General features: G+C 42.2%; 1 protein-coding gene across 1 annotated transcript in view; it reads left to right on the top strand.

Moving 5' to 3' along the window:
- LOC133560173 (protein sidekick-1-like) overlaps window positions 1-19800 on the top strand; it is an 849418-nt gene that overhangs the window by 695482 nt on the left and 134136 nt on the right. The window contains exons 19-20 of the mRNA XM_061912393.1: window positions 6384-6579; window positions 18678-18776. Coding sequence (XP_061768377.1) covers window positions 6384-6579; window positions 18678-18776 — 295 coding nt within the window. The remainder of the gene's footprint in view (window positions 1-6383; window positions 6580-18677; window positions 18777-19800) is intronic.

The following is a 19800-nucleotide window of genomic DNA, read 5'->3' as shown; positions in this document are numbered from 1 at the left end:
TGAGAGCCAGATGCAGCCATTAAAAGAGCCACACGTTCCCTACCCCTGCATTAAGGTGTTCAGACTGAAGTTTGTGGAGAATGCATAGTTTTTGTTTTCAAAGAGATTGTGTAAAAAAAAAAAAATGCTGTAATCTCAGTGTATCCCAGATGTAGTGTGCAAATAACTTGAGCTCGTTCTTGACAATAAATGCTGGTTTTGCTTTATCATCACAGTTTACTGAACTAACCCTTCGCTGTCCAGACTTTGAACCGTAATTAAGAATCCCTCGAGTGTAAACACACCGAGCGCACACTGCGTCGCACCTCACAATAGATTATTCTTCGCTTTGATTTAAAAACGCTCCGCCTCAGGCCGCGCAAATGACGGACGTAAACGTGGGCCCGCCAGCAATATACCATTAATGCATCATTTAGGTTTCCATTAGAATGCTGTTTTCACACAGGGAGTGATCGACATACCGCCTAATTTATTGCCGGCAAAGAGGTTAGCAGGCAGGTAGGGAGAGAGATGCAAGGCGACAGATGGCGCGACAAATGAGTGTAATCCCATGAAAGTGCCGTTGCCGCCATGCTCCCCTCGTGCACGTACTCACACCCCTTTGGCTGCCAGGCCTTAACCTTCTTCTTGTGTTAGCTTTCTGTTACTATCTCTTATGTTAACGGGTCGGTTTTGACCCATGTTTTAAATCAGCTGTAAAATACACTAAAAACAATTATCTATCATCCAATTTGTTTCTCATCTCTTGGTTACCTTGTTAGGCTTCCTTATCCTTGAAAATATTGGTTTTAATATTTTTGGTTTGGGCCATTGGGCCTTATTTTGTCAGTATACCCCTCGATTTAAATTTTTAAAAATGGTAAAACGAACCTCAAGAGAATCATATAAATAAAAAAAGGTTGTTGTGTTACCTAACTATTACTAAGGGGTATTAGAACACATCTCTTAAATAAATGTGTTTTGTTTATTTTTTCATTTTAAGAATTTTAACTATAGTAACATCTATGGTGTTACGGGTCAATTTCGACCCATATATATTTACTTCAAGAAAAAGGCTAAAAAGTATTTTTTTCAGCAACAGAAATCCAACATCAAACAACATCAAACCAATCAAGCAAATGAAACCAAGAGAAATAGATTACTAGTTCCAAAACTAATAAAAAAACAAAATCAGAGTGGCAAAAAGTGACACTTTTAGTGTCCGTCTTTTGTTTGTTTTTGTACAGGATAACAAGGTAAAATGAGAATCCACTAAAGCTCACATGATTGGGAGAGGAGCTGGCTGTCAGTGTGTTCAGTTTTGGCTCTTATCATTGCTTTATCATCTTATTTTTATAACCGGGTCGAAACCGACCCTAACAACACCAAGGGCATAATTTCTACCAGAGCATTTTATAATTTAGTGAAAAAAATAAAAATGTTTTATTTTGTTGACAAAGAGGTTCCTGACAAAGTCAAAAAGCTTTGATGCAAAAAAATAAATGTATGTGGTGTTTTTATGCATTTAAAAACTAAAACGGGTCGGTGCCGACCCTAACACAAGACGAAGGTTAAATGTGTTCACTCTTGTTTTCCCTGGGAGAAGTCACAAGCAAGGCCAACGTAGGAGAGACTGAGGTTCTTCAGTGCGGGTGTCATCCACTCAACTTTCCCAGCAAACTGCTGTATTGGTGCTCCATCGTCATATGACATAGGAATTAAATATGAGGAATATTTTTTTTTAATATTGAAACAGAAAAAAATCTTACATGGTCAAACTTGTACCTTCCTGAAGGCGATGATTTAAGTACAATTTTAACCAGGGATGCACGGTGATTATTAGCTTGACGTCATATTAATAAATTGCTCAGATAACATAAAATAAAAATGCTCCAATGATGTGAGATAACCCATATTGTGCTGGAAGTGGGTTAAGGTAAGTGCTCCTTTTCTCCTAGATGCCTTGCTTGTTAACTTCCCCTGAGCTTACTGTAAACTTGTGCTTCTCAATTATCGTCTGTTATGCCCCCTATGAAAAACAAAAAATGTTGTGCCACCCCGCCCCCCGATTCCCACCACCTCCACAATCTCCGCCGCAACCATAAATCGTATAATTTCTCTATAGAATTGTTACAAGTACACATCTCGGAATTGAGCAAAGAAAAAGGTTTCTTGAAAGACAAGTTGGGTTTCAAAGCCCTGGCAGGTCTCTCTCTCCACATGACCAAAGTTATTTCCGCCCACTGCTGCTGTGAGTTGAGTTATCGCCGGAGTTCAAAGCTGCTCGCAGGACCAGTGTTGCCAATGCCTGCTTATTTGTAAGCGACTTTGGGCTTGTTTTTTTCTCTTGCACGGTCTGTGAGCCACCTGTTGCGTTGACTTGAAACGTGTGGTTGCTTATTTCGTCTTGCTTTTTCTGTCCCCACTGTAAAGCAATTGGTAAACGGGGCTAAATGGATTGCTGGATGGATGGAACAGTAGGTAGTTTGTCCTTTTCCACACAGCATTTCCTGGTTGTTACTAGGGGTGTGGGAAAAAAATCCATTTGAATTTGAATCGCGTTTCTCACGTTGTGCGATTCAGAATCGATTCTAAATTTTTTAAAAAATCCATTATTATTTTTTTTTTATCAATCCAACAAACCACTAAACAGCAATACCATAACAATGCAATCCAATTCCAAAACCAAAACTGACTCAGCAACACTCAGAACTGCAATAAACAGAGCAATTGAGAGGAGACACAAACACGACACAGAACAAACCAAAAGTAGTGAAACAAAAATTAATACTATCAACAACAGTATTAACATTAGTTATAATTTCAGCATAGCAGTTATTAAAAATCCCTCATTGACATTATCATTAGACATTTATAAAAATAAAAAAAATAGTGTCACAGTGGCTTACACTTGCATCACATCTCATAAGCTTGACAACACACTGTGTCCAATGTTTTCACAAAGATAAAATAAGTCATATTTTTGGTTCGCTTAATAGTTAAAACAAATTTACATTATTGCAATCAGTTGATAAAACATTGTCCTTTACAATTATAAAAGCTTTTTACAAAAATCTACTACTCTGCTAGCATGTCAGCAGACTGGGGTAGATCCTGCTGAAATCCTATCTATTGAACTAATAGAGAATCCTTTTGAATCGGGAAAAAATCGTTTTTGAATCGAGAATCGTGTTGAATTAAAAAATATATATATTTTCAATCGAATCGTGTCCCCAAAAATCGATATTGAATCGAATCGTGGGACACCCAAAGATTCGCAGCCTTAGTTGTTACGCCCCCGCCCCCAAACACCCCTCACGCAAATAACACATATGCAACTACTGAGTAAGAAGTGACGAGTTGAAAACGTCATGAAAATATTATTTAAATGTATATTTCATAAATCGAGAACAAGATGACAGTAAAAGACTAGATTAGACCTTAGGTGGAAATTGTCTTGTGTCTGTAAAAAAAAGTGTTTTCCATTTTTGTGTTGAGCTTAAACAAATGTTTGCACAAATGAAACAACTTGTCCAGTCCCATGTTGGATGTACATTAGAAATGTATTTTAGGCGTACTTGCCAACCCTCCCGATTTTCCCGGGAGACTCCTGCATTTCAGTGACCCTCCCGAAAATCTCCCAGGGCAACCATTCTCCCGAATTGCTCCCGATTTCCACCCGGAGAACAATATTGGGGGCGTGCCTTCTTGGCACTACCTTTAGCGTCCTCTCTCACTTGAAAAGGAGACTAATATATACATAATAATATTAATAATAATAATAATAATAGATTAGATTTATATCGCGCTTTTCTATTATTAGACACTCAAAGCGCTGACAGAGAAGTGGGAACCCATCTTTCATTCACACCTGGTGGTGGTAAGCTACATCTGTAGCCACAGCTGCCCTGGGGTAGACTGACGGAAGCGTGGCTGCCAGTTTGCGCCTACGGCCCCTCCGACCACCTCCTATCATTCATTCATCATTCATTCACCAGCGTGAGCGGCACCGGGGGCAAGGGTGAAGTGTCCTGCCCAAGGACACAACGGCAGCGGTCTGGATGTCAATAGGCGGGGAGCGAACCTGCAACCCTCAGGTTTCTGGCACGGCCGCTCTACCAACTACGCCATGCCGCCCCTCTCCGTTATCCATAGGTTTATTTATAACCCATAAAGTAGGCAGGCACGGAGCTATTTCTCAACGTGTGTTTACTCCAGCCTGCACGTTCATACACTGACACACAACATCCAGATTCCCATCATGCATTGCTTCAAAACTACGGCAAGTAGTAATGTCCGAAAACAGAACAGAGACGAAGCAGAAGAACGAAGAAGGGACATGGCGACGACGAGTAGTAAAAAGAAGTACGCTTGCAAGTTCCAAAATGATTGGAAAAAATAATTTCAGTTCATCCAGGACAGCTCGAAGGGGAAGGGGTGTGCTGCCTGCAAATTTTGTAGATCAGACTTCTCCATTGAACACGGTGGCCGAATGGATAGACTCATTCATGAACATCAATCCATCCATTTTCTACCGCTTATTCCCTTTGGGGTCGCGGGGCCGCTGGTGCCTATCTCAGCTAAAATCGGGCGGAAGGCGGCGTACACCCTGGACAAGTCGTCACCTCATCCTCAGTCATTCATGAACAGATCATATATATATATATATATATATATATATATATATATATATATATATATATATATATATATATATATATCACTGGATCGGTTCGCAGCCGAGTGTGAAGCGACCGGAATGAGAAGCAGCACCTCCAAGTCCGAGTCCATGGTTCTCGCCCGGAAAAGGGTGGAGTGCCATCTCCGGGTTGGGGAGGAGACCCTGCCCCAAGTGGAGGAGTTCAAGTACCTAGGAGTCTTGTTCACGAGTGGGGGAAGAGTGGATCGTGAGATCGACAGGCGGATTGGTGCGGCGTCTTCAGTAATGCGGACGTTGTATCGATCCGTTGTGGTGAAGAAGGAGCTGAGCCGGAAGGCAAAGCTCTCAATTTACCGGTCGATCTACGTTCCCATCCTCACCTATGGTCATGAGCTTTGGGTCATGACCGAAAGGACAAGATCACGGGTACAAGCGGCCGAAATGAGTTTCCTCCGCCGGGTGGCGGGGCTCTCCCTTAGAGATAGGGTGAGAAGCTCTGCCATCCGGGAGGAACTCAAAGTAGAGCCGCTGCTCCTTCACATCGAGAGGAGCCAGATGAGGTGGTTCGGGCATCTGTTCAGGATGCCACCCGAACGCCTCCATAGGGATGTGTTTAGGGCACGTCCAGCTGGTAGGAGGCCACGGGGAAGACCCAAGACACGTTGGGAAGACTATGTCTCCCGGCTGGCCTGGGAACGCCTCGGGATCCCCCAGGAAGAGCTGGACGAAGTGGCTGGAGAGAGGGAAGTCTGGGCTTCCCTGCTTAGGCTGCTGCCCCCGCGACCCGACCTCGGATAAGCGGAGGATGATGGATGGATGGATGGATATATATATATATATATATATATATATATATATATATATATATATATATATATATATATATATACATACATATATATATAAGAAATACTTGAAAATATATACGCCCCCTTCTCCCGAATTCGGAGGTCTCAGGGTTGGCAAGTATGATATTAGGATGTTTGGGTTAGGCGAAAACAGTGAGTCTGGGTTAGTTTTGGCCCCATCCCTCACTTGAAAAAGCGTGAGTGAAGATTGCACTACCAACCTAGTACGACCTGATAAGTCCAAAAGACGATACACTATTATCTGTTTACATATGCTACCTGGGGGCTTCACGGTGGCAGAGGGGTTTGTGCGTCTGCCTCACAATACGAAGTTCCTGCCGTCCTGGGTTCAAATCCAGGCTCGGGATCTTTCTGTATGGAGTTTGCATGTTCTCCCCGTGAATGCGTGGGTTCCCTCCGGGTACTCCGGCTTCCTCCCTCCTCCAAAGACATGCACCTGGGGATAGGTTGATTGGCAACACTAAATTGGCCCTAGTGTGTGAATGTGAGTGTGAATGTTGTCTGTCTATCTGTGTTGGCCCTGCGATGAGGTGGCGACTTGTCCAGGGTGTACCCCGCCTTCCGCCCGATTGTAGCTGAGATAGGCGCCAGCGACCCCAAGAAAGGAAATAAGCGGTAGAAAATGGATGGATATGCTACCTGGTGGTTGTTTGAGCACACTGCAGGTAGTCCTGGATAATCTTTCTCACAGGAATGACTCAAAAATGGAACCTTACCTACTGTTTATACATTCCAGTATGTTTTTTTTTTTTTTTGCTGAGCTGGGTTGCAAAAAACTCCAAAGTGAGACTTTAGGTTACATGTTGCTTGCATTGGATGTATACAACCTCAATTGAATATTAACAACCAAACCGTTTTTCTTTTACCTCTTGCAGCTGCTGGTCTGGCCAGAACAGGCTCCAGAGGATGTTACCATGGTGACCATCACACCGGACTACCCCAGCTCACGACACACTGGCTTGGTTAACGGACTGATGAAATTCACCTGGTACTTGGGGTCCATCCTCTGCTTTACCACACCTGGGGACGGCCCCCGCAGCACCCCTACTCTGCTCCAAACACACGAGGACAGTGAGTACACGTATACTCTGTACCAGTATTAATGTCAAATACCTATTTAGCAACATATTCTCCGAGTTTGTGGGGAACTTCCAGTCCCTACTTTTGAATACACCATGGGCCTGATTTACTAAAGGTTTGCGTGCACTAAAACACACGGCAACTTGATAGCACACACAAAAGTGATCTACTAAACGCGTGCAATCCGTCTTCGTCTTCATTAAAATGCAAAATGTGTGTTGATCCTCAGCACGCACACAATACCGGGAGTGGAAAATGAAATTATTTAGCATATGCAGCTTGATTTACTTAACTAGAAAGTGGTTGTGGCACCTAAATTAGCATCTTTATTTAGCACGTCCTGAAAGTATGTGCAAAAACTGACAGGATCAGAGCCAGACAGACAGACAAGAATCCTCTGTCTACATATTTGAGCTGTCTGAAATAAAAAATAATAATAGAAATCATTCGACACATCGTCTATTCAGAAACATCCTTTTATAATAACACTGCACGCAAATTAAATTGATGCATTGTGGTGTCCTTATAGACCTGGAGCGATAACAAATTTTGCTCAACCATATATTGACCTACAAATTATTACCGATCCAATATATTATTGCCATTATTTGTTTGAGACCAGGGCAGCACAGTGGCAGAGGGGTTAGTGCGTCTGCCTCACAATACGAAAGTCCTGAGTAGTCCTGGGTTCAATCCCGGGCTCGGGATCTTTCTGTGTGGAGTTTGCATGTTCTCCCTGTGGCTGCGTGGGTTCCCTCCGGGTACTCCGGCTTCCTCCCACTTCCAAAGACATGCACCTGGGGATAGGTTGATTGGCATGGCATCGCTAAATTGGCCCTAGTGTGTGAATGTGAGTGTGAATGTTGTCTGTTTATGTATGTTGGCCTGCAATGAGTTGGCGACTTGTCCAGGGTGTACCCGCCTTCCGCCCGATTGTAGCTGAGAGAGGCACCAGCGCCCCCTGTGATCCCGGAGGGAATAATAGGTAGAAAATGGATGGATGGATGGATGGATGTTTGAGACTAAATTAACCACTGATGAAACAATAATCCCTTAATAATACAAGTATACCCTTTCAAATGCGATAAACTTGTATTGATGGTAAATTTTAATAATGTAATTGGAATATAAACTTACATGTTCAAATTACGTATAGCCAAACATTGTAATGGAAAAAAATGTACTTGAATTAAAGTCAAACCCAAATGCATTAAAATGTGTTCTGTCTTTGTTATGGAGGGCTTAGGGGACCCCTAAAACATACACAATAAAAACAATTTAAAAAAAACGGCTAAATAAAGTTATTGTGACGAAAATGATCACAGTTCTCGTCGTTGAATGTGCTCAAAAAGTACTTGCACACACACTAAAATCGTTTATATTTTCTTTGCAGAGGAAACATCAAATATTGTTCTAGCTTCATAACAGCTATAGTATTTTTTTTTGCATGTTTAAATATGGTTATCTTCCTTCATTTTGATTTGTAAACGTTTTAGAATGTATTTCAATAAATGTAAATTGGTTGATCAGTGTGTTGCACTTCCGGTGTATGTGACATCAGGCGAGTTCACTTCCTGTTGTACAGACGTCAGTCTGCATCTGTTTCAACTAGAAACAGTTGAGTATGCATCGATTTCTTTGTGTAAAGACAGCACAGCAGCCTTCATGTTCAATGTGAATACTGTATCTTCACTGTTTAGACAGTAATGTGTTTATTAGGGCTGTGAATATTTGGGCAATACACAATTTGATTCAGTGCTTGGGGGTTACGATTCGATACATTTCTATATTACTTAAAAGAAAACTGTTTTTGTTTTATAAAACCCCACCCATACATTTAATAAAGTCAAATACCGTATTTTTCGGAGTATAAGTCGCACCTGCCGAAAATGCATAATAAAGAAGGAAAAAAACATAAATGTGTGTGTATATATATATATATATATATATATATATATATATATATATATATATATATATATATATATATATATATATATATATATATATAAAAGTACTTGAAAATATATACAATTCGGAGGTCTCAAGGTTGGCAAGTATGTACATGTGTCCTACAGGTTTGAAAACATAGCATAACGCCACAGGTGGGAACATGCTAACATAAATGTGCAGTAAATGATCGAGTGTCTCTGTGGTGATGCCCTGTGTAGTACACGCAAAATTCACATTTAAATTAGGTGGTCTGCACCTCTTTGGAATTGTACACACAGTCTTGGTAGATCACACGCAACACACCCACTAATAGTACATGCTATTTATTGGTATGTACACGCTGTTTAGCGAATGGTGTATGGATATTAGTAAATCAGGTCCAGTATCGGTCTGCATTCAGGATGTTTTCATTGAATCCACGCATCAGAGAGTTCATAAATATGTCATCAAATTCCCAAAGAGTTGCATTTGGCAACACTTTTAGAGATTTTAAGTGACCAAATGTTTATTTGAGGTATGTCTGTGGGATGCCAGAAGGTGTGCTGACAAACCAAGTCGCACTTCAATGCAAATTCAGTTTATTGAAAATATCCCCACATGTTCGGCTGCTTATATCTGTCACATCTCATCAGATCAGATTGTAATGTGTTGTGCTTTTGTCGAATCACATTAGGTTGCCAGAGGGAATAGTGGATCTGCATCAAATTTGATCTGCTTTGGTTCATATGCTTTTGTCACACTCAGTTAGTTAGTTTGCATTTACCTTTTTAGGAAATCTTATGTATAGGATAAGGAACAAGTGATTACATTTTGGGGCTGATACACATAATTTCTACCATGTTAGCTTTCATTTAAATGACATGCATCAATGTCTGTTTGTGTATGCTAGTGGCCACATAGACAAAAAATTGGAGACGGACAAGCGTGTTTACTCCATTTCTTTCTTACATTTTGGGACTGAGCCGGATAACTTCTACCATGTAAGCTTAAGTTTACGTTGCGAGCTTCAAAGTATGTGAGTGTGTGTGTATATGCTAGTGTTCCCGCCTCCACCCACAGAGACAAAAATACCAAAAACAAGAAAAAAGAATACAAAAATGAGGGGTATTTTATTTGAACTAAGCAAAATTATCTGCCAATAGAACAAGGAAATTTGGCGCGCAAGACTTTCCAAAACAAGTCAAATTAGCTAACCTCAATGAACTCAAAAATACAGTTGAAATAAGTATATTCTCACTAATAACAACTGTACTACTATATGAGTACGTATTTTCTATTTTTTCATTGAAAATAAAACAGAAAAGTCCATTTGGCTCTCATCTGTTTTAATATGAGACACAATTGTGCCAAAGTCATGATTTTTTTTTACATGCTTGAAATAACAAATTATTACTTAAAAAAATTAGTTTTATACTTGTGAGTGTTGATAACACAGCTTTGCAAAAGTTGATATTCTAATTTCAAGCCTGTTTTACTCGATATAGGTCAAAAAATCTCAGCAACAAGCTGTAAGATCTTACTTAGATCATTTAGGACCAAAACCTTTAAAACAAGTAAAACACTAACATAAAATCTGTTTAGTTAGAGCAGGGGTCGGCAACCTTTACCACTCAAAGAGCCATTTTGACCCGTTTCACAAAATAAAGAAAACAATAGGAGCCACAAAATTCTTGAAATTTATAATGATATAACACTGCAGAATAAGTTTTATATTGCTTTGTGCTATGTCTAAACCAGGGCCTCTGACACGCGGCCCGCAATTAAATATGAAAATGTAATGTTAGTGCGGCCCGCGAGTTTTAAAAAAATGTTACTTATTAGCATCACGCTTGCCAACCCTCCCGATTTGTCCGGGAGACTCACATAGTACAGGGTAACTATTTTCCCGGACGTCTGCTGAGTTGCGCCCAAACAACAATAACAAGGGTGTGCTATGATGGCACTGCCTTTAGCGCCCTCTACAACTTGTACAAATAGCTTGCCAGTCAAGGTGACATCTGCAGACTCGCCTATGTGACTGCAAGGCATAGTTGTTCAACAGCCATACAGGTTACACTGATGGCCTGTGATATAAACAACTTTAACACTCTTACTAATATGCGCCACACTGTGAACCCACACCAAACAAGAATGACAAAAACATTTTGGGAAAACATCGGCACTGTAACACAACATAAACCCAACGGAACGAATACCCAGAGTACCATGTAACCCTAACTCTTCCGGGCTACATTATACACCCCCGCCACCACCAAACCCCCCTCCCACCCTGCATCGGTTGAGGTGGGCGGGGGTGTATAATGTAGCCCGGAAGAGTTAGGGTTGCATGGGATTCTGGGTATTTGTTCCGTTGTGTTTATGTTGTGTTACAGTGTGGATGTTTTCCCGAAATGTTTTTGTCATTCTTGTTTGGTGTGGGTTCACAGTGTGGCGCATATTAGTAAGAGTGTTAAAGTTGTTTATATTACAACCCATCAGTGTAACTTGTATATCTGTTGACCAATTATGGCTTGCAGTCCTTTAAATAAAGTAAAATAGCATCACACAAAACGTGACCGGCCGGCACGCACATAGTGTTGTGAAAAAAAAAAGACATGTTTTAGAGGACGTTATGAGTATGGCCATCATGGCCCGCCCTCAATGTTACTGTACGGGTGAAAATCGGAGTATGCTTACCCCAGACAATTTTTGGGAAAGGCACTGAAATCAGAAACCTCCAGGAAAAATCTGAGCCACACCACAGTGATCAAAGAGCCGCATGCAGCTCCGTACCCCCGGGTTGCCGACCCCTGAGTTAGAGGAATTAAGAAAATAAGCAAATATCAGCCTTATTTGAGATATTTAATCTGAACTGGATTTCAGTTTTTTCAGTGTAGTGGAGTAAGACAAGAGTGTTCGACGACGTGGCGCAGTGGTAGAGTGGCCGTGCGAAACCCGAGGGTCCCTGGCTCAATCCCCACCTAGTACCAACCTCGTCACATCCGTTGTGTCCTGAGCAAGACACTTCACCCTTGCTCCTGATGGGTGCTGGTTAGCGCCTTGCACGGCAGCTCCCTCCATCAGTGTGTGAATGTGTGTGTGAATGGGTAAATGTGGAAGTAGTGTCAAAGCGCTTTGATTACCTTGAAGGTAAAAAAGCGCTATACAGGTACAACCCATTTATCATTTATTGATCACTCCTTTTCCTTTTATTCTGCCATAAACTCCACACTCCAAAGTGGCTGACCTGCCTGGAACCTCTATACACGTCACTGGTTTAGACAGGCATAATAATAATGACTGCCACAAGTGCACACACACTGTATATATAATAAACACTAGCCTTAGGCAGACAGACGAGCAATTATGACCCAGCATCAATTACTGAGTGTAAAAAGTGATATGAGAAGGCATGTGTACACACACATGCATAAACACACACGCCCGCACGATCGTTGAAGGCCATCGATCGGGTGCCGGGCGTGTTGCAGGGTTAACGGTGTGTGTAATTCTTGCTTGATGACGGCTTTTTGTGCGCGTGTTGGATTGTGTGTTATTGAATGTCTCAGATGAATAGCTTAATCGCTTCGCCGAGAGAAGGCTTAGAGAGCAATAGACGAGATGAGAAACGACGGGCGCACTCGAACCCGTGCATGTGTGTGCAGCTCTGGTCAATGCAGACGTGATTAGTTTTTAGGCGTGATAAGAGAATAGCAGACAATCCACAGTCCGTTTGTTGTGCTTATCGTTACGCCACTTTACTATAATCTGACTTCACATAGTGAGGCGTAAGTCCTTTTGATTCAATAAATTATTATTTTACAAAATACTTAAAACAATTTGATATCCTCTGATGAATTATATGCTGTATGATTCATGGAGTATTTGTTTCAAACATGCGTAGGAAGTTACATGAAGGAACATCACGTGGTTACATTTGCAGTATGCGCTGTATTTGAAGTATGACTGGTCGGCATTCAGCTGCTTTATGCGCTTTTACATACATATATATATATATATATATATATATATATATATATATATATATATATATATATATATATATATATATGTATAAAACCTTATATATAACTTTATATATATTTATATGTATAACATTGACCATATATATATATATATATATATATATATATATATATATATATATATATGTATGTATGTATATATAGTCAATGTTATACATACATATATATATATATATATATATATATATATATATATATATATATATATATATATATACCGTATTTCTTTGAATTGCCGCAGGGCATATAGTATGCGCCTGCCTTGAATTACTGCCGGGTCACACTCGCTTCCCAAAATAATTAGCGCATGCTTAGTATTACCGCCTGGTAAAACTCGTGACACTTACCCTGTCATCATTTTCAAAATGGAGGAGGCTGATTTCAATACCGGTAGTTTGAAATCGCATAAAGGGAAGAAGATTAAGAGCTATTCAGTAGGATTTAAGGTCCAAGCTTACATCACACTCAAATTTTTATTGCATACCTCTGGTAAGTGCCGGAGTAATTAGCGCATGCTTAATTTTACCGCATGCCTTTGGTAAACGCAGGAGTGAGAAGAGGTTTTAAATTAATTAGCGCCCCGGCGGCAATTCAAGGAAATACGGTATATATATATATATACGGTATATATATATATATATATATATATATATATATATATATATATATATATATATATATATATATATATATATATATATATATAATCCTCCTCTCTGAGCTGCTACCTTACCGTAGTAGAGGAGTTTGCGTGTCCCAATGATCCTAGGAGCTATGTTGTCTGGGGGTTTTCATGCCCCCTGGTAGGGTCTCCCAAGACAAACAGGTCCTAGGTGAGTGATCAGACAAAGAGCAGCTCAAAGACTTCTATGGAATTACAACGAAATGAACCCAGATTTCCCTCGCCCGGACGTGGGTCACCGGGGCCCCGCTCTGGAGCCAGGCCCGGAGTTTGGGCACGATGGCGAGCGCCTGGTGGTCGGGCCTGTTCCCATGGGGCCCGGCCGGGCACAGCCCGAAGAGGCAACGTGGGTCATCCCTCCAATGGGCTCACCACTCATAGGAGGGGCCATAGAGGTCGGGTGCATTGTGAGCTGGGCGGCAGCCGAAGGCAGGGCACTTGGCGGTCCGATCCTCGGCTACAGAAGCTAGCTCTTGGGACGTGGAACGTCACCTCACTGGGGGGGAAGGAGCCTGAGCTAGTGCGCGAGGTAGAGAAGTTCCGGCTGGATATAGTCGGACTCACCTCGACGCACAGCAAGGGCTCTGGAACCAGTTCTCTCGAGAGGGACTGGACCCTCTTCCACTCTGGCGTTGCCGGCAGTGAGAGGCGACGGGCTGGGGTGGCAATTCTGGCTGCCCCCCGGCTCAAAGCCTGTACGTTTGAGTTCAACCCAGTGGACGAGAGGGTAGCTTCCCTTCGCCTTCGGGTGGGGGGACGGGTCCTGACTGTTGTTTGTGCTTACGCACCAAACAGCAGTTCAGAATACCCACCCTTTTTGGGTACACTCGAGGGAGTACTGGAAAGTGCTCCTCCGGGTGATTCCCTTGTCCTACTGGGAGACTTCAACGCTCATGTTGGCAACGACAGTGAAACCTGGAGAGGCGTGATTGGGAAGAATGGTCGCCCGGATCTAAACCCGAGTGGTGTTTTGTTATTGGACTTTTGTGCTCGTCACAGTTTGTCCATAACAAACACCATGTTCAAACATAAGGGTGTCCATATGTGCACTTGGCACCAGGACACCCTAGGCCGCAGTTCCATGATCGACTTTGTAGTTGTGTCATCGGATTTGCGGCCTTATGTTTTGGACACTCGGGTGAAGAGAGGGGCGGAGCTTTCTACCGATCACCACCTGGTGGTGAGTTGGCTGCGATGGTGGGGGAGGATGCCGGACAGACCTGGCAGGCCCAAGCGCATTGTGAGGGTCTGCTGGGAACGTCTGGCAGAGTCTCCTGTCAGAGAGAGTTTCAATTCACACCTCCGGGAGAACTTTGAACATGTCACGAGGGAGGTGCGGGACATTGAGTCCGAGTGGACCATGTTCCGAACCTCTATTGTCGAGGCGGCTGATTGGAGCTGTGGCCGCAAGGTTGTTGGTGCCTGTCGTGGCGGTAATCCCAGAACCCGTTGGTGGACACCAGCAGTGAGGGATGCCGTCAAGCTGAAGAAGGAGTCCTATCGGGTTCTTTTGGCTCATAGGACTCCGGAGGCAGTGGACGGGTACCGACGGGCCAAGCGGTGTGCAGCTTTAGCGGTCGCGGAGGCAAAAACTCGGACATGGGAAGAGTTCGGGGAAGCCATGGAAAACGACTTCCGGACGGCTTCGAAGCGATTCTGGACCACCATACGGCGCCTCAGGAAGGGGAAGCAGTGCACTATCAACACCGTGTATGGTGCGGATGGTGTTCTGCTGACTTCGACTGCGGATGTTGTGGATCGGTGGAGGGAATACTTCGAAGACCTCCTCAATCCCACCAACACGTCTTTCTTTGAGGAAGCGGTGCCTGGGGAATCTGTAGTGGACTCTCCTATTTCTGGGGCTGAGGTCGCTGAGGTAGTTAAAAAGCTCCTCGGCGGCAAGGCCCCGGGGGTGGATGAGATCCGCCCGGAGTTCCTTAAGGCTCTGGATGCTGTGGGGCTGTCTTGGTTGACAAGACTCTGCAGCATCGCGTGGACATCGGGGGCGGTACCTCTGGATTGGCAGACCGGGGTGGTGGTCCCTCTCTTTAAGAAGGGGGACCGGAGGGTGTGTTCCAACTATCGTGGGATCACACTCCTCAGCCTTCCCGGTAAGGTTTATTCAGGTGTACTGGAGAGGAGGCTTCGCCGGATAGTCGAACCTCGGATTCAGGAGGAACAGTGTGGTTTTCGTCCTGGTCGTGGAACTGTGGACCAGCTCTATACTCTCGGCAGGGTTCTTGAGGGTGCATGGGAGTTTGCCCAACCAGTCTACATGTGCTTTGTGGACTTGGAGAAGGCATTCGACCGTGTCCCTCGGGAAGTCCTGTGGGGAGTGCTCAGAGAGTATGGGGTATCGGAATGTCTTATTGTGGCAGTCCGCTCCCTGTATGATCAGTGCCAGAGCTTGGTCCGCATTGCTGGCAGTAAGTCGGACACGTTTCCAGTGAAGGTTGGACTCCGCCAAGGCTGTCCTTTGTCACCGATTCTGTTCATAACTTTTATGGACAGAATTTCTAGGCGCAGTCAAGGCGTTGAGGGGTTCCGGTTTGGTGGCCACGGGATTAGGTCTCTGCTTTTTGCAGATGATGTAGTCCTGATGGCTTCATCTGGCCGGGATCTTCAGCTCTCACTGGATCGGTTCGCAGCCGAGTGTGAAGCGACCGGAATGAGAATCAGCACCTCCAAGTCCGAGTCCATGGTTCTCGCCCGGAAAAGGGTGGAGTGCCATCTCCGGGTTGGGGAGGAGACCCTGCCCCAAGTGGAGGAGTTCAAGTACCTAGGAGTCTTGTTCACGAGTGGGGGAAGAGTGGATCGTGAGATCGACAGGCGGATCGGTGCGGCGTCTTCAGTAATGCGGACGTTGTATCGATCCGTTGTGGTGAAGAAGGAGCTGAGCCGGAAGGCAAAGCTCTCAATTTACCGGTCGATCTACGTTCCCATCCTCACCTATGGTCATGAGCTTTGGGTCATGACCGAAAGGATAAGATCACGGGTACAAGCGGCCGAAATGAGTTTCCTCCGCCGGGTGGCGGGGCTCTCCCTTAGAGATAGGGTGAGAAGCTCTGCCATCCGGGAGGAGCTCAACGTAAAGCCGCTGCTCCTCCACATCGAGAGGAGCCAGATGAGGTGGTTTCGGGCATCTGGTCAGGATGCCACCCGGACGCCTCCCTAGGGATGTGTTTAGGGCACGTCCAGCTGGTAGGAGGCCACGGGGAAGACCCAGGACACGTTGGAAAGACTATGTCTCCCGGCTGGCCTGGGAACGCCTCGGGATCCCCCGGGAAGAGCTAGACGAAGTGGCTGGAGAGAGGGAAGTCTGGGTTTCCCTGCTTAGGCTGCTGCCCCCGCGACCCGACCTCGGATAAGCGGAAGATGATGGATGGATGGATGGATATATATATATATATATATATATATATATATATATATATATATATATATATATATATATATACGGTTAAGGTTTCTGCGGTTTATCCGTTATACAGCGCTCAATACCGGAGTAGAGCAGAATATATATTTGGTCAGATTAGGTTTTATAAAAATGTATAAAATCCCCTGAAGAGCAGGGAAATGTATGAAACAGGCTTGTAGGGATGAAATAAATAAACAGCTTTATCTACCTCTGCATGCACTTTTTAAAATTGATTTTATTTGCTATTTTTTTTATTTCTATTTATCTATCAATTATTGAATTTGTTTTTCAATTGTATGGTTTTTTTTTTTAGATTGTTTTGGCCAACAGCTTTATCAACCTTGACAGGCGCTTGTTTTTATTTATTTATTTATTTATTTTTTGTATTGTTTGATTTAATGTAAATTTATGTATTTACTTTAAAATATGTGTTTATTTTTCGGTCAGCATGCAGCAGCTTTATCTATCTCTACATGCTCTTTAAAATGTTTGGTGTGCTGCCCAGCTGTTGGTCCCGACCTCATATGTTTGCCTTGTCGTAGTGTTTTTTGCTGACTCAGCAATTTTCTCCTTACCGCTATTCCAACATTGGTTCTGTTGCTGCTGTTATGTCCAACATACCTGTTTAGAAATAAGTATGTAGTCAAAAAGAGCTACATTTCCCTTTGCAGGTTCCCATGCTCTCCATTAATATTAAAGTTTAGACAATTAAAGGGTCCGTTATCAACCTTTACACGGATGCCTATAGGGCGCTCACTTTTCAATGTGGTGTAAGCATTATATTCCACTCTCGGCTCTAAGCACATGACATAACTACGCCCGTATGTACTCGAACATGTGCCCACATCTTCACTTTGTGTGTTGTTATCTAATGCAATATAGCTAGCTAACGTTAGCTATTTATGAGTGTATATTTCATCATAACAACAAGAATGCAAAATATTAATTGCTTCTCTAGGAATACCTCTCTGTACGTGCGCGCGTTCACTGTGTGTGTACATCTGTACGAGACAGTGTGACAATTGAAAAAATATTTATGTTCTGTTTATTAATTTTATTTTATAGTTGCATAAGCAGGCCACAGATGTTAGACGTATGTGTTTTAGGTTGAAAAAAGTTACTTTGAGCAAGTTGCAAACATTCACTTTTGTAAAATATGCAATATATACACAGATATATGTATATATAGACACATTATTACACACATATATATTTATGTCTATGTATATATGTACAGTACAGGCCAAAAGTTTGGACACACCTTCTCATTTCAATGTGTTTTCTTTATTTTCATCAATATTTACATTGTAGATCGTCACTGAAGGCATCAACACTATGACACCCGTGAAGTGAAAACCCTTTTTAAGCTCATCAAGAGAATACCAAGAGTGTGCATAACAGTAATCAGAGCAAAGGGTGGCTTTTTTGAAGAAACGAGACTAAAAAACATGTTTTCAGTTATTTCACCTTTTTTTGTTAGGTACCTAACTCCTCATGTGTTCTGTTCAAAGTTTTCTTTATATGTACAGTATATATATATATATATATATATACATATATATATATATATATATATATATATATATATATATATATATATATATATATATATATATATATACACTGTACATATGTATGTATATAACAATTTATCAATAAAGCCTTTCTCCAGTATAAATCTATGCATATATGTGTGTGTATGTATATATACATATATATATATATATATATATATATATATATATATATATATAGATGCATGTGTGTATGCATGTATGTTTAGGATTTATTAACAAAGCCTCTCTCCATTCATTACCGCCGAAGGTGAATAAACGCTTTACTGTGATTAGAGCATTTATGGTCAAAATTGAGATGTTGTACTGAATAAAAAAATTAAGACTGAGTGGCAAAATTATTCCCTATTTACAGTTAATAATTCATTGTAAAGTTTTTGGATTACAATACATGTTAAAATCCATCCATCAACATGTGACGTGTGTGTGTTCCACAGCACCTGGCCCTGTCCGTCAACTGAGTTTTACCAAGATCTTGGACACATCTGTCCAAGTCAGCTGGGCAGAGCCTGAAGAAAAGAACGGCATTATCACTGGTGAGAACTTTTTTTTTTTTTTTTTACTGAATAAGTATACATTCCATCCAGGCTTCCATCCTTTCTTGAATGCTGTGAATGTTGTGTGGTGTCCACTATTAAGTCTTTTATTTCTTACTTGGGATCCACAGACACGCGCTTGTTTGGAACCCTTGATTGTTTGCAGCTCATTCATCATCCACTAATCTCCACTCTCTGCAGCCTGTCTTATGACTTTATCTCTAACATTGTCTTGGCCAACGCCTCTGACGACCAGAATGGTGTTTGTGTGTCAGTGCATACACACGTACATGTCTTTATGGGCTTCCCATACTGCCTGAATGGTGAAACACACTCTGGCTTTTCTTTATCACATTTCATGATAACGTCTAATCTCTGTGTTGAAAACGCTGGGCTGCACGTGTGACTGCTGTTTCAAATAAGTATTCCTAGCAAGAAGTCAAGTGAAAGCAAAGCAAAAATGCCTGTGGAAATCCTTCCTCTCAGTATTTTGTAAAAAGTTATTACAAAGTTCCTGAGATCGTTCATCATAAAGGGACAAACAGTTCTTGAAACAACCAAAAAAGGCGTAGAAATGTGGCTGCTGTGTTAAACCCGATCGAGTTTGCAGTGACCACTTTGTCAATGTCCGTACAAACTTAGAATAAAAGCCTACTTATTAATGTGTGATATAGGCACCAGCGACCCCAAAGGGAATGAGTGGTAGAAAATGAATGGATGGATTATTAATGTGTATACGTACTTCTCTTTATTCTTATACATTGGCAGTTTTCCTTAGGAGACTTTCAAAAAATTAAATGTCTGGTGCTGAATAACTAAACAAAAGCTTTTTGATTGATTGATTGAAACTTTTATTAGTAGATTGCACAGTACAGTACATATTCCGTACAATTGACCACTAAATGGTAACACCCGAATAAGTTTTTCAACTTGTTTAAGTCGGGGTCCATGTTAATCAATTCATAGTAGCGACCCTTCAATTGGCTCCAATGAAGCCAATCATTTGGGTTTTGCCCCCTAAGTC

The sequence above is a fragment of the Nerophis ophidion genome, linkage group LG01 (genome assembly GCF_033978795.1).
Source record: "Nerophis ophidion isolate RoL-2023_Sa linkage group LG01, RoL_Noph_v1.0, whole genome shotgun sequence".
Classification (NCBI taxonomy): Eukaryota; Metazoa; Chordata; class Actinopteri; order Syngnathiformes; family Syngnathidae; genus Nerophis; species Nerophis ophidion.
Note: the sequence above shows the minus strand (reverse complement) of the source record. Positions and strands in the feature narration are given on the sequence as shown.